We start from the raw sequence: 14,886 nt of genomic DNA on the forward strand, positions 1-14,886 counted from the left end.
ACCTTAGGTTGAGTCCCTCCAAGGGAAATGGAAGACACTGACCATACAGATATTCTGATCAAGGGCACCAATGGTGAACCAGTCCTTCCTTTGCACAAAGCCGTTAGAAATCCTCTCGTGAAGCTATGGAAATCTTCCTGCTGTTGGCCAGCAGGCTGTTCGGAATTTGCTAGGAAATACAGGCCAGCCTCCTCCAACCTCGTGTTCCGCACCAGACATCTATCAAATGACAGCCTAGTGGTACAGGCAGCTAGCTACTGTTGATACCAAGGCAAGCTTCTTTGCCCCAGACAGGGACAATAAAATATATGACAAAATCATGGCAGCATGGCACTTAAGGCAGCAAACGCCTCTTGTGCACTTGGCAAGTACACACATAACCCATTGTCTGTGGTAGCTGAGCGGCAAAGCACATCTCAACGGTGGAAATAAGGGATGGTTTCTTTAGCATTGTGGAAGATGGAAAAGTAGCAATGCGTCAAGCCCTACAGTCAGGACTCAGCAGTGCTGACTGACAAAATTGCTTGATATGCCTTTTGATGGATCACACTTGTTTGGACCCAAGGCACACCATAGTTCGGAAAAGCTAGAGGCCTCTAAGACCACAGCAAAGTCCCTAGGAGTCGCAGTAAGGCAGCCTACTAAGACTTCATCACAGTAGAAGGTGAAACCCTTTTGATATTATAAATAAGACTAAAGGAAAACAAGCCACTTCATGCCAATGCCAGAGATGTTTTGCTCTGCCTTAAAGAGGTAGAGGTGATCTGACACAGACTGATTACACGTCTGTCCCCTCCAGTGCGGCCCCTGCCCTAAAACCTCTTTGAGGACTTGTGCCACTCTGCCAGAAGGAGGGAGTCTGTCACGTCATTGTCAAGAATGGTGCAATACTACTACAAACGTTTGGACTTGGCTAGTGATTTCTCAGGGCTACTGCCTCCCCTTTTTAAAGCGTCCACCAAATTGCTCCCCTGTTTCCAGGCCACCACCTCTTCCAGACCCACTTCGCCTGAAAGAGGTATACTCTCTTCTGGAGAAGGTTATCATAGAGCTAGTATCAGTAAAATAGAGGAACAGGGGGTGTTGCTCCCTTTCAATTGTTGTCCCAAAAAAGACCGAGAATTGCAACCCATCTTGGACCTGAGACGCTTAAACCAAGTTCCTCAGGAAGGAGAAGTTCAAGATGGTAACACTCTCGCAGATTCTCCAGGCCCTGGACATTCAGGATTGGTTGGGGTCACTCGACTTACAGGATGCTTCCTTCTATGTGCCTATTCAACCAAAGCACAGGAAGTACCTTAGCTGCGTCATAGGCAATAGTGGCTACTAGTTTAGAATTCTGCCTTTCCGGCTTACCTCGGCCGAAGGGTCTTAACCAAAGTGTTGGTGGTAGTGGCAGCCAGTCCCAGCTAATTGGGGGGGATTCATGTCTTTCCCTGCCTGGACAATTGGTTAATCAGAGTGAGGTCTTCCTTTCAAGCCCTTTCAAGCCCTAGATCATTGCAGCATCTTTCACAGGCTGGGCTTCTCCCTCAATTTAAAGCAGTCTCAGTTGACAACTTCTCAAATGCTTCAATTCATCTGAGCGGTCCTGGATTTCCCCCCGAAGACTGGGCTGTCCACATCCAGCATATGGTCACAAGATTTCAGAATGCCCAGTACCTGCCTGCCCTAGACTTCCTACTGTTAGTTGGCCTCATGACATCCTGCATCTTTCTGGTGCCAGAGGCCCGATTGAAAATGAGATCACTCCAATGGGCCCTCAGATCTCAATGGTCACATTTCTCTGGCAGTATGACAGACTTGATTTTAAGTTCCACGCAGTCCCTCAGGATCTCCTGTGGAGGACTTGCAGAGAGAACATGATGGCGGGAGATCTGTTTTGGCAACCGTGGCGAGATTCAACCATAGTTAGGGTCACTTGTCTGAAAATCTGTGCCGCTCAATTGAACGAGTTAACGTTAAGCAGGTTGTTGTCCCTGGCAGAGACAAAACGTCACGTCACGCTGAGTGTGATTAGACAGGCGATGATGGCGTTTTTGCCCTCCATACAGGGAGAAGACTGTCCTGATCATGACTGGGCAACACAGTGGCCATGCAGTAAATAAACAAGAGTGGTGGTATAGGGTCACTCAATCTGTGCAGAGAGGTGAAGCATCTCTGGTTCTGGGCGTTACAGAACAAGATAATGTCGGCAATTTACCTCATCTACAAGGATAATATGGTGGGAGCAGTGCCAGTAAGTACTTCTGGAGATCTTTGCTCTCTGGGGTTCCCCACAAGTGGATCTATTTGTGTCCAGTGTGTACAGGAAGTGTAAACATTTCTGCTCCTGGGAGATCCCCCTGAGAGGGGCCACTGGGGTATGCGTTTGTGGTTGGCTGGAACCTATAGCTCATATATGCGTTCCCACTGATTCCCGTCATTCCTCAAGTGAAATGGAGTTTCGGAGCAATGATGATCCCGATTGTCGTAGACTAGGTTGGTGGACATGGTACCAGGACCTTCTGGAACCTGCACGCCTGGCTTCTGAAAGACTAAGTTACAAGGATTGGGACCTTCTGGAAGACATGATGGAGGTGTTGCTTTCAGCCAGGATGTCCGTAACAAAGGCTGTGTACCGCTGTTGGAATATATCATCTTTAAACGCAGATTGAAGATACTTCTCTTTGAGTAATTCTCTATGGTCTTCCCCTGCAGATTTCATCGGTCTGATTCCAGTCTTGTGTATTTGTTTGTTTTGTCCTCATGCTTCTATGCCTAAGGGCGATGTTCCAGGGCGTTACAAATAAATAACATAAATAAATAAGTTCTGCAGCTGGTGTAGAGCACAGGATGCAGATCATTTTCTATGTGACATCTCTAAGGTGTTGTCTTTTCTGCTTTATTTAGCAATACAGGGCCTCCAGGTCGCAACGTCAAGGGTTATTTAGCTACACTCTCTATCTTTAAGTGCACATTCTAGCAGGGCACGTATTTTGCCATATTCCATGATGCCTTTGGTGGTTACATTTTTTAAAATGCCTAACAAACATCTTCTCTCTGATCCCCTTCTTGGTTCCAGCACAGGGCTTGAACCTAGTGACTTTTTTTTATGGCTTCTCCATTTGAGCCATTTCATTTGTTCCCGCTGAAACTCCTTGCGTTGAAAGGCGGCCTTCTTGGTCTCCATTTCCTCATCTCAAAGGGTTAACAAATAACAGGCCCTGTCTTGTAAGCAACCGTTTACGATCTTTGCCAAAGACAAAGTGACTCTTAGGATGTGTCCTTTGTTCCTTCTGAAGGTCGTATCGGTGTTTAATTTGTGACAATCCCTTTGTTTGTTACCAGCTTTCTATCCATCACCTCATCCATCTGAGGAGGAAGAGAAACTGCATAGACTGAACACCTAATGGGCACTGAGTTTTTACATCACTAGGACAAACCATTTCAGACTGGAAGACCACATTTTCATTGGTTACGCCAGCCTGAAGACGGTCAAGGGGGCTAACAAATCAAACCATATCGAGGTGGATTGTGCTTTGAGTCTCTGAATGTTGCAATAGAGCGGGCAGAACCCGGACTGCTTCAGGCCACACTCTACTGTGGGTGTGGTAGCTTTCTCTGCTCTTTAAAAAGGGTTGCCGGTAAACGATATCTGTCAACTTGCAATGTGGGCTTCCATCCATACGTTTGCAGAACACTGTTACCTGAATGCCTTATCTGCCATCGAGTCTAGTTTTAGCAGAGCTGTCCTCCAACAAGTGTTGACACAATTACTGTGGAGTTTGTTCCTTCCCTTCTCCATGATATCTTACAGCTATGGGAGTCTATCTGAGTTGAGGAATCCTTGGGAGGACACAATCCATCAGAAGAACAAATTACCTATGGTAATGGTCTTTCTGATGAATGCTCCTCCCCTGGATTTTTCATCACCCTCTGTGTACCCCGCGATTAAGGACCTTCCTCCTATGCTTTTACATTGACTCTCTCCTTTGACGCTCAAGCATCCATTCTTTTGTCTTTAATCCCAAACTCTGCTGTGCATGGGGGAAAAATGACAACTGAGGTCACTGGGGTCCACGTGTGCTTTTTGTATCTGCATCCCATCCGGTCCCAAAGCCGATGACTCAAAATCCATTGACGCCAGGATGCATGGCGCCCCTTGCTCGGAAAAGGTTTCAGAGAGTTGTGCAAGGCAGGAGAATATATATATTGAAGATGAGGAATCTGTACCCCTCCCCTACTATTGTCCCCTCTGCCCGAGACTGGTGGCCTAGTTCCTTCAAAGTCATACAGGGTGTCAGGCCCTTCCGTGTCCAGTCTCACTCTGCACTTGTTCTCCCATGACACTGCCCCCTCCCAGCCCTCATCCTGCACTTGCCCTCACTCCCCGCTGCCCTTCGCCTACACTTGGCTGGTTGACTTTCATCCCTTGGTGCCATTCCAGCCCCTTTACTTGCACTTAGTTGTGAACCCTCCCGCCCCCCTTAACTCTCTGCTTCTCCCTGGCGCACTCCTTCTCATGGGACCTTCCACCTAGTTTCTGCGCTTCCCCACCTCCCCTCCTCTGGGCACTTCTCGCTACCGCTCTTGCACAATCTGAATGTCGCAAGGCCTATTAGGATGGCTACGTTTCACCTATCAGTTCTCCCCTCCCCACCCCCCTCGAAACACTTGTGCATAGGCACATTACAAATGAGCAATAAATAAATAAAAATAAGCAGATTTTTTTTACATGGATCATCTTATGCAACAAAATCTACTGAGGTGCCAAACTGACGTTCCTTGAGGCTTAGGTTCCCTTTTCACATGCTGTCAGGACGTTGCTTTTAGTTGCAAAGAGGGATTACATTGCTGTACAGCTGTCCTGCAGCAACATGGGCCTCGTCACATGTTCACAATGCTCATTATCTTGACAGTGGTTGGTGAAGATTGTGATGTGGGATAATGTGCTGCAAAGGTTTCTGGTGTACGGCTGATTTCCCTGCATTCGTTCTCCATTCCATTATTGTGGCCATAGGAGTCTTTTTCAAAAGTTGAAGAATCTGTGTAAGACGTTTTATTCATTAGACCAGTTACCTTTGGTAATGTTCTTTCTGATGGCTACAGCATTCCTCGCAAAGATTCCCTTTCCACCCTTGCATCTACCCCTTTTTTAGACTGATGATAAATTGCTTTAGAAAAATGGATGTAACTGAGATTTGAGAGCCTACTTGTCTCTGTATATGTAGCAAAGACTTCACTGGAGGCAGTGCCAGATGATGCCATAGTCTAAAACAATAATTTGCATTGCCAACAGTTTGTCTAGCCTTGGGAAGGGCATTTCCAAAGCACCGCTATAGTGATATTAACTGGGCATTGATGTTAGCAGGTGCAAAATGGTGCGAGGACCTGGCAAATGCCTAATGCTTATACACAAGCCAAAATTGTTGGCTATGCCAGTGCCTGTTTTTAACAGGAGTTCAGTGAACGACACATAGTGTTAATAAATCAACACTTGCAGATTTACAACTCCATTTAAGTCATTAACTCACAAAAGACAGATTTTCAAAAAACACTAGCAGGCACTTTGAGTTCACAGTTTGGTGGCAAGACTTGATTAAAGCGAGCTCAAAGAGTTCCCATCAGGAGTTGCTTTGGACGGGGAGGGGCAGGAACTGGGTGAGAATCACCATATGGATTAGCATGTCCATGAGCAGTCAGTGGGTTGACAAATAACCAAACGCCTACACAGGCTGTGTGCCCCTCTTCGTATACCATTCCTCCCTATCTGTACTCAAATGGAATAGTTTCAACTTAGATGTTTTGAAATTGACACCTAATCGTCCAAACTAAAAAGTGAGGGATCTGGGTGTAATATGCATCTAGTAGAAAGGAACTTACTGAAGGTAAACAACTTGTTCTTAATACATATTTTTAACATATGTCAATAGCTGTTTACCTAGAAAACATTTTAAAGCTGTCTGAGACATTTAAACTTGGTATGCCAAAGAATTTAAAATGAGTTGAAATGTACTGCCTGCCACCTGTGCTTAAAATGTGTTAAATTCTTAAATTTTCGATCCTGTGAAACCAGCTCTGTCCTATGTTCTTATATACAGTGAATGGCTTCTGAAATTGGTCTGCTAAAATCTGCAAGGATAACCAGTAACCCCCTTTAAAGCGTTATATTTTACTGTGACTGAGCGACAAATGCCACTGGTTCGATGAAATACATGAAAAGGAACTTTGTAACCTTAATTGAAAATGTTGAGATTAGCGAATGTGGATGTCTTCTAGAACACTAAATTATGTACTTGAATGATGGCACATTATAATATTTAAAATAGCTATTGTATTAATGTTCTATATTCAGCTAATGTGCTTCTTTATAAAGACATCATTTGTAGCAATGATGTATGCAGATCTTGTTTGTAGTCTCCTGGCTCTCTGGGAAATATATTGAATGATTGCAAAAGGTGTTAAGAAGAATACATCAACAAAGCCTCCGTATAGCAGTATTATCAAGGTAGAGATATTTTACCAATACATGAAAAATGCTGTTTTTGGATGTTTTTTGTTTAAAAAAAAAAACTTTTTTGATATTCGTTTAGACCACAAACTCATGTCATGTGTCCCAAGCATAGTTTGTACTCTTTTACACTATCACGTACCTTACCCTGGTGATTGTAACCTAGGATCATGTCCGAAGTGATAACTGAGAAAGGCAAAGTACAATTCCATACTATGTAGAAAGCTTATGCATTTTTTATTTCTGTTCAGTTGCTATGTTAATAGATGCAAAGCCAGAGGAATGGCTACTTTGAAAACTGCATGTCTTAGGCGGAAGAAGTCTTCCCTGTTTACATCTGTTGAATCATGTTAGTTATCTTTCTAATGCATTTTGATTTTAATTTACCTCATGCTTTTTTCTTTGCTTCCCCCCCTTAAATAGTCTTGCCTGATTGATTTTATAGCACAACAGTGATTTCTAATATACCTTCCCTTCTTTAGCCTTCCATATTACAACCCGTCCCAGCCGTAGTCCTTGGCATAATCCTGGCTGTCCTGTATTGGTGTTACGGCCGATTGTGGTAGAGAAAGGTACAATAACTACTCCTCAATAAATGTTGTTCGTCCCTCCTTTATGTGTCTATTATTTGAACTAGTGCATGGTAACACAATCACACATGCTTATTTATCTGATCTAAGTACTTTGTAGGTGGTACTATTCCTTAGACAGGAATGGGCTTCAATATCAACTAATCATTTAACATTTGTTTTTCTCTGTTGCAATGCTAACTAAATTAATTCCGGTGTAGTCCGAATAATTACAGCATGTCTCTTATAAGTCACTCTTGTTTGTTATTAGCTTGTCTTTCGCAAATGGAATGAATTGTGTTATAGAACGAGTGGCAAGCACATCTCAATGTTGACTGAAATATACTAAACAGAAATATGGACAGAGAACTGAATAGCTGGTTAACTTGCAAGTGCTCATTCCTAGGTGCATTGTGTTCCGCAAAGTTTCATATTTAGGCTCTGGTTTCATTATACGAGAATGCAATTAAAATGACAAAATTCACATTTCGCATGCATTACTTGATGCTGTATAGCTCATGTAAGCTTAGCCTTACTCAAATTGCTCAAACTCAGTTGAAACTCTTTAAATCTAGAATGACATGACATAAACAAATTCCACTTAAAGAAATGGCCACCTCCCTCCACATGTTTTCTCTATAGATCATCAAATTCTTTACTTTCAAATTCTTTAATGTGATACAGTATGAAATAAATTCAAACTTTACACACATAATTTTTACATATTACAAATCACATATAAAAACATTATACTCAATTCAGCTATATACACACTTGTATTAAAAAGAGAAAAGGAAAAATCATATAAAATCATTAAAAAAAACTAAACATCCTAACTAAGGATTAAACATTGACATTCTATCACCGAGATCTAATTAAGGCCTTTGCATATGGACTATCTAACTCACTCATTTCAGTCTCTAAGTGGATTCTTCGTACATCCCCTTAAATGTCCTCCATCTTAGGATGGTACTAGTCCACACTTCAACTCCCGCTCAACTTGTTGCCAGATGTTATAAAGGGCGATAAATAAATGCATATTGCTGGTATTGGTACAATATAGCCAAAAAGACATTTCAGGTATAGTGGCATGATCATGTACAAATTCCCCCAAATGACGTATAATTGTGGCTCTCAATGTCTGACATTCGGTAAGTAGCTGTCGAGCTGTCTCTAAGTGATCAGAGGATTTACACAGGCGACATATACGTTGTACAGGGTAGGCAATTGCTCAAATCTGAATAAGAGAATGAAACTTCTAAGTTTACTAGAGGGACAGAGGGATAGATAGGTTTGCGGCTTCATAAAATTAAACAAACGATATTTAGTAAACTGATACGACTTGAGGTTGCTCATGTGATAATAATTCTCAAGCCAATCCCATAAGTCCACTTTTTTACCTAGGGCATATAAGATTTCCTTGGAGGTGTTAACCCTTCTGTGTGTCTTCAAGACCATGGCTTTAAGGGAGGGTAGTCCCAGTTCTAATCTGATCAAGGCCATCGGTATCCCCGGGTGTAACCGGAGGATCCGTCTCCAAAACTTACCCTCCAACACTTGTAACCATCCTAGATCCATTGTATGTAGTGAGTCTAGTCCATATATGATCATCGGTGCCATTACTTGGATGTAGAGCTGACGCGTTCCCCAAAGGGTAAAACCACCCTGTTTTTTTGTAAATGAGGTGATGAGCGAGGTGACTTGCATAGCTCTCATGGAACGCCCCTGTTTACACAATGAGTAATCACCTAGGGGCTCAATATCCACTCCGAGATAGCGGTAGGATGGAGCATAAGGTATGACACTTCCATGTACCATTAGATTCACCCTAGTTGCTTTTTTACTCGTGAATCTTAGTACCTTCGTTTTGTCTAGATTGATCTTCAGTCCATTTATTCTGGCATAATCCTACAAAGCGGTAGCAGAACGTCTCAAGCCGCTTATGGTATTATCAAACATCACAAGATCATCCGCATACGCTAGTACCGTACAGTGCACCTCACCAACTTTCGGGGGACAGTTGTTCGCTTCAGCCAGGGCTGCAGGGATGTCGTATACATAGAGATTGTATACTAAAGGTGCCGTAACACATCCCTGCTTAACCCCACTATCTTGTATCACATTACGTGTTAAGTTACCTTCCTGGTCCAATCTAAGGCATGCCGTTGTGTTATGATGGAGTAATTTTAGATAGTATAATAGGTTAGGTGGACATCCCAATTTCTCAAGTTTGGCCCATAATCTCATTCGCGGAATGGAATCGAATGCAGCCTAGAAGTCAATAAACAAAGCGTACAACGGGGGCTGCCCCTTACTGAGTGCCCGTGTACGAAGTAGTTCCATGACTAGTAGATTATGGGAGGTGGAGAACTCCCGTCTGAAACCGCATTGGAATCTACTGAGTATTTTGGCCTTGTCAACCCATTGTTGCAATTCACTGAGTAACAGTGCAGCAAACAATTTACCAGAAATATCTAACATGGATAATAATCTATAGTTATTAGGCTCCATACGGTTACCTTTTTTGAACACAGGGATAAGAATAGCTGTTTGCCAGGAGCGGGGGCTTATTCCTTGCTCTAGAATTTTATTGAAGAGCAGAGAGAGCAAATCAGCCCAAAACAGGGGATGGCTCTTGATCACTACATTCGCCAAACCGTTGGGTCCTGGGGCTCTAGATGACTTAAGGCTAATTATTTTTTCCAATATTGCCTCTGGGGAAACATCGATGGGCGGAGGAAAGGGCACCTCTACCCCATCTTTATTTGAGGTTTCTATATCACCTGTATTTCGATCAAATAAACATTTTTCCCACGTCTTCTTATTGGGTTGATAAGGGGGCCCTTAGCCTTCTCTCTATTTTCATTAAGGAGAGACCAGATACCACGAGGATTTCTAGTGCAAATAGTGCACTAATTTTTGATACCTAGTATTTTTCTCGCAGGCCTTGATATTTTTAACCACTGTTCTTTACCGATTTTTAATTTTTCTTAACTTCTCGCGGTACCCGGCTCCATATGCATTCCTCCATTTTACGCTCCGGATGGCCGCTCTTAAATCTCTTGGCATCCCTAATTTCTCGGTTAAAATAGGGCATTACTCCCCCTGTTTCTAACATATATCCCTTCTTAGCCAAAGCATGTTTACGTGTGAATCTGGATATCCAATCCTCAATTTCATTTATAGTCATATGTTCAAAATCGTGGTAGCCCAGAGTTGCAATGGTTTTAAGTGACTCCGTAGCCAAATTAATATTTTTCTCTGACCACACAATTCTGGATCCTGCCACGTTTGTTTGGATAGTGCCCATGTTCGAAGTCAACAGAGGGCATAAAGGGATACTAAATGAGCACTGCAGTGACGCATGGTCGCTCCATTCATTTTGCCTCACAACCATATCAACTACTCTTGCCTGAAGCTCGGGGCACACAAATATGTAATCTAATGTACTAACAGCAGTTCCATTGGACCAGGTATGTTTCCCTGGTCGATCTCCCAAAGTTCTGCCATTAATCATGTCCATGTCCCAAGCTCCAAATAGTTTGAGCCAGCCCAGACCCTCAGCATCTCTCTTTCCATGGATCATCTCGCATCTTGTGTTGAGGTCTGGATTTGAAGATATGAGTGATTCATCAGACATATGGCAATTGAAATCCCCCATGATCATCACGGCAACATTTCCTACTTTTAGCCACCAATCGGATAACAAATCCTGTATCGCCTCCTGCAAAGAGTCACACACCAAGTCTCCTGGTGGATTATATAAGTTAATTAATAAGTACCTTTCCAGGCCTCTCTCGCCATGTAATTCAAACTCAACTGCCAATAGCTGTTCCTCAGCTTTACACTGTAATTTGTGTGACGCAATTGAATTCACAATCCCGATTAATAGCCCTCCAAAGGGACGCCCCTTACTACCCCGTTTAGCGGCTGCTTGATGTATCACAAAGCCGTCAAGTAATAACGGGTCAAGAGACCACGTCTCTTGTAGACAAATACAGCTATATTGGGCTATCATATGTGCAGAGCCTTCAGCCCTCAGCAGGTGAGAAAAACCTCTGCAATTCCAGGAGAGTAATGATAAACATCAATGCTGCTTAATCAATTGCGGGATTGCTTCTAGTAGGGACTTCAGAACTTGCTGTATTTCCATCAGAGCCGGGTTTTCCCCTCCCCTTATTTTAGACACAATGTCTACCACAGTTGCTGGTGTAAAAACCTCGGGTTCCTGTGAAGGATCCTTCTCCAAGGGGTCTACGTCAATCTCAATGTCCACTGCTGTCAACTCTTCTTTGTATTTCCTGATCAATTGTGCCGTGGTCGGAAAAATACAGTGTATAGCTGATACATTGGGATTCGGACATCCCAGTGGTTCAATAAACAAAAAATCCTCCGATATTAACACACGCAATTAAGGTGTATGATACAATCTTGCTAACAACTCCGAGCGTGCTAACCAGGGGTTTTTGCCACTTGGGTATAAGTTCTTAATGAAGCATATACGCTGGGTAGTTATTTCGTTCCCAACTTTTTTCTGGTCCATTGCTATTGGTTCATCAGGATCTTTTGACGCCTGTATCTCAGGTACGTATTCCACCTGTGTTTGTATGCTGAATTCAAGGTCAGGTTCCTCATATGTCACGGAAGCTTCATTGTCATCCACTACAATTGTCTTTTCCTCAGATATCAGCCAATCTGCCAGGGGGCCCTTAGTCCTAACGGCCCTTTGAGCGCCTCTTACCATTCTCTTTCTAGCTTTTTTTGATCGTGACTCAAACGCTGGTTTAGGGCCAGATGGAGGGTGCTGAGCTTCTAATGCAGCTACTTTGTTCTTCTGTGCCTTTTTTGCCAATCTGCGTTGTTTACGAGTGAGGGAAGACCGGGGGCTGTACTCCCGCTCCTGTTCGTCCACTTCATCTTGGGGTAACTCAGGTATATTATTATTGTCAGGTACCGCCAGATCTTCATTTTCCTCCATCACCACTTCTTGATCATTAATCTCGTTACCTATACATAATGCCGCTGATAGGCATCTGTAGGAGTATCTTGATGGCGAATTGTAGGGCCGCCACCGAAGATTGCAGCTCAATTATCTTGGAAGAGCTAGAGTGCTCATCAATGTTGGCTTCTATCTCGTTGCCAGGTTCATCCTCCATCGACGCCATTGCTAAATTAGGCGAGGCAGACAGACATTCACTCCTTCCCACAGTATCTAACTCCCCTATGACCTTGGTCATGCTGATATCTTTGGGGGTCATTATACTACTTGTAGGTCTTAATGGAGTTGGAGCCCGCATTCCTCTCTGTATAGATAAACATAATTCCAGGAGGGAATTGTTATCAATGTCATCACAGTTAGAGGTGTTTAAAGAGATCTCACCCTTAGGATTTGATGTTACCATTTCCTCAATTGCTGTTGAATTGATGGCAGGGGGAGGATTCTTCGGAAAGTACTCAGTAATCGCCCCTTGCGTCACTGGTAGGGTGAGTTTGACATTCTTTTTGATCTTACCCCCTTTTTTCAGGCATTCTTTAATTTCCTTAGTAGGGGGGCACTTAGATTTACGTAGATTGTAAATCGAATAGGGGGCTCTTCTGCCCCGCTGCATAGCTATGTAGCGGATCACTAGATTTTCAAAGTCCCAAGGATGTCAATTGGTCTCCACTAGGGTTATACAAGGGGACTACAAATTGGCAGGAGGAATAATTCCCCCGATGTCACACTGACCAGCAGAGACAGATTGTCACCTTAATCTGTACTCTCCCCTTATCCAGTATTCCCGGGGGCTGCCAAATCCGGATCAAAGGTCAAAGCCCACAGTCTCTGGGTAAGTATGGTGAGTTCCCCTGTTATTGGGGCCACGCTCTAATGTTAGGGAATTAGGAAATCCTCAAGGTGGTGTTACCTGTTACTCCCCCTCTCGCGCTGCTTTACTCACCGACCCCAGCTGCCATTCTCCCGGTGTCTTTCAACCTCAGCCACCTGTTCACTCAATACATCTGCCCATTATGCATACAGTACAGGTGGGACCGAGGTGGGCTCAACAGGTAACTGGCAGCAAACACCCCAGGCTGAGATATAGGCCACCGCACGGGTTAGGTTCCGGTCCCCCCCACAAAGATCCAGTGCTAGGCTCACACTCCTGCCCTTCGTTGCGGCTCCCCGCTCACCTCTCAGGGCTCTCAGGACTCCTTTTTGCCGCCTTCAGTGGCCGCTCGCAGTATGCAACTCCCTCCCCAGCCGCAGTACGTGTAATGCAGGCGGCACCGAGGTAGGCGGCAGATGGCGCCGAGGTAGGCTCAGCTGGTGCCTGGCAGCAGGGACCGCACGCTGAGATATGGGCCTCCGCATGTTAAGGATCCTCCCCACACAGCCCAGTGCCAACCTCACGGGCCTGTGCTTCGTCGCAGCTCCCCGCTCGTCTCACGGCACTCTCAGTGCTCCTTCTGCAGCGTTCGGCGTGTGCAGCTCCTTCCGCGGCCGTGCTACACAGATTACAATAGAGGACCCTACGTCCTCGTGACCATCAAGCCGACGCTGCACTTCGGACAGACGCGTAAAACACACACGTCCCGCAGCTGCTTCCGACAGTAACATGACTATAGATCATCAGTACACACACTGCGTAGCTCAGTGATGTATTAGAAGTGTTTTCTGAGGGACATGGCTTCATTTTCAATGCACTTCTAACCGCGTGCTACATTTTTTTTGCTATGTCCATCTTGTGATACCAGTCGCACACCAACAAATTCATGTCTTCTGCCATGGAGGCATAAGCCAGAGCAACCGCCCCTGCCGGTGAGGCCTGCGGCTGCGGGAGAACATAATCTAAATCTATTTACGCAATCACGTGTCACCATGGAAAGGCGAAAGATACTCTCTCCTGTAATATATATCAACATTCACTTTTTCTAATCATTTTCAAATCTTAGTTTCCAGTAATCTAATTTCTCAAATGACGATAGATGTCGACACAGGTTTCTAATGGATTTCTTCCTCCCACAGATTCCTCTTCTATGATATCTCCCAGCATAACTGCTCTTACAACATTTTTTCCATCACCAGAGGGCACGGCTCCTCATCAGCTCTGCACAATGCCTCTACGTACCCCACGCCAACATTACGTCGGGGCTAGTATATATTGAGGTACTGCAGCCCGTACTGGCAGTGCCTTTTGTTTCACACTCTGCATGCTTCAGGAACACCACTTTGTTAGAAGTTTACCATTTCGCGCCATGCCAAAATCCACAGACTTCTGCTTTTAAGCCTTGCACCAACTGTGAAATTCAGATATCCTTCTCAGACCTGCACAGGTTTTACCTATACTGTCTTTGGAAAGAATATGACACGTAGGACTGCGGGTCATGCTAGTCAATACATGCTAAGGCGCTTCTGGAGTGGGCCATGAAGCTGTTTACCTTTTTCCACAAGACTGATTAGTTTTGACGTCACCTGGCGTGGAGCATCTTACTGATGAATGTTCCCCCCGTCTTTGCCAAGTTGCTGACTGCCTTGGCGCTGTCGGCATCCACCACGATTGGACGAACCGGGAGAGACCCTGCTATGGTCCAAATCTACGCCTGCATGCTTTGCCATAGCCCCTGCGGGTGAGGACCAGTCATTACGCTGCATTGCTTTGTCTTCCGACGTCTGCCTCCAGCATCCGCTTCATTTTTCACAGTGCTGATGCCCCTTGTAAATATTCCCTGGCCCCTAGGGTGCATTCATGTCAAAGATGGAAGACCTCTTTGACAAGGAGGGTGATCCCATCCCATTTGGCCTTGAACCTTTGTGCCTCAGAGGTGTCAGGGAATTGCCTAAGG

At 44.4% G+C, this 14,886-nt stretch overlaps 1 protein-coding gene across 7 annotated transcripts in view; it reads left to right on the forward strand.

Annotated features, from left to right (window-relative positions):
• The window catches only part of SLMAP (sarcolemma associated protein), a 1,535,859-nt gene that overhangs the window by 1,500,624 nt on the left and 20,349 nt on the right, over positions 1-14,886 (forward strand). For 4 of the 7 annotated variants that reach the window (XM_069643684.1, XM_069643687.1, XM_069643689.1 and 1 more), the window contains one exon: positions 6,976-7,065. The exons of the other annotated variants lie outside the window; for them this stretch is intronic. In XM_069643684.1, coding sequence (XP_069499785.1) covers positions 6,976-7,059 — 84 coding nt within the window. In that variant the 3' untranslated portion in view covers positions 7,060-7,065. Of the gene's footprint in view, positions 1-6,975; positions 7,066-14,886 lie in introns of those variants that run through there. 7 annotated transcript variants of the gene reach the window in all.

This window comes from Ambystoma mexicanum, chromosome 2p, assembly GCF_040938575.1.
Source record: "Ambystoma mexicanum isolate Mex_15411 chromosome 2p, UKY_AmexF1_1, whole genome shotgun sequence".
In the NCBI taxonomy this organism is placed as follows: Eukaryota; Metazoa; Chordata; class Amphibia; order Caudata; family Ambystomatidae; genus Ambystoma; species Ambystoma mexicanum.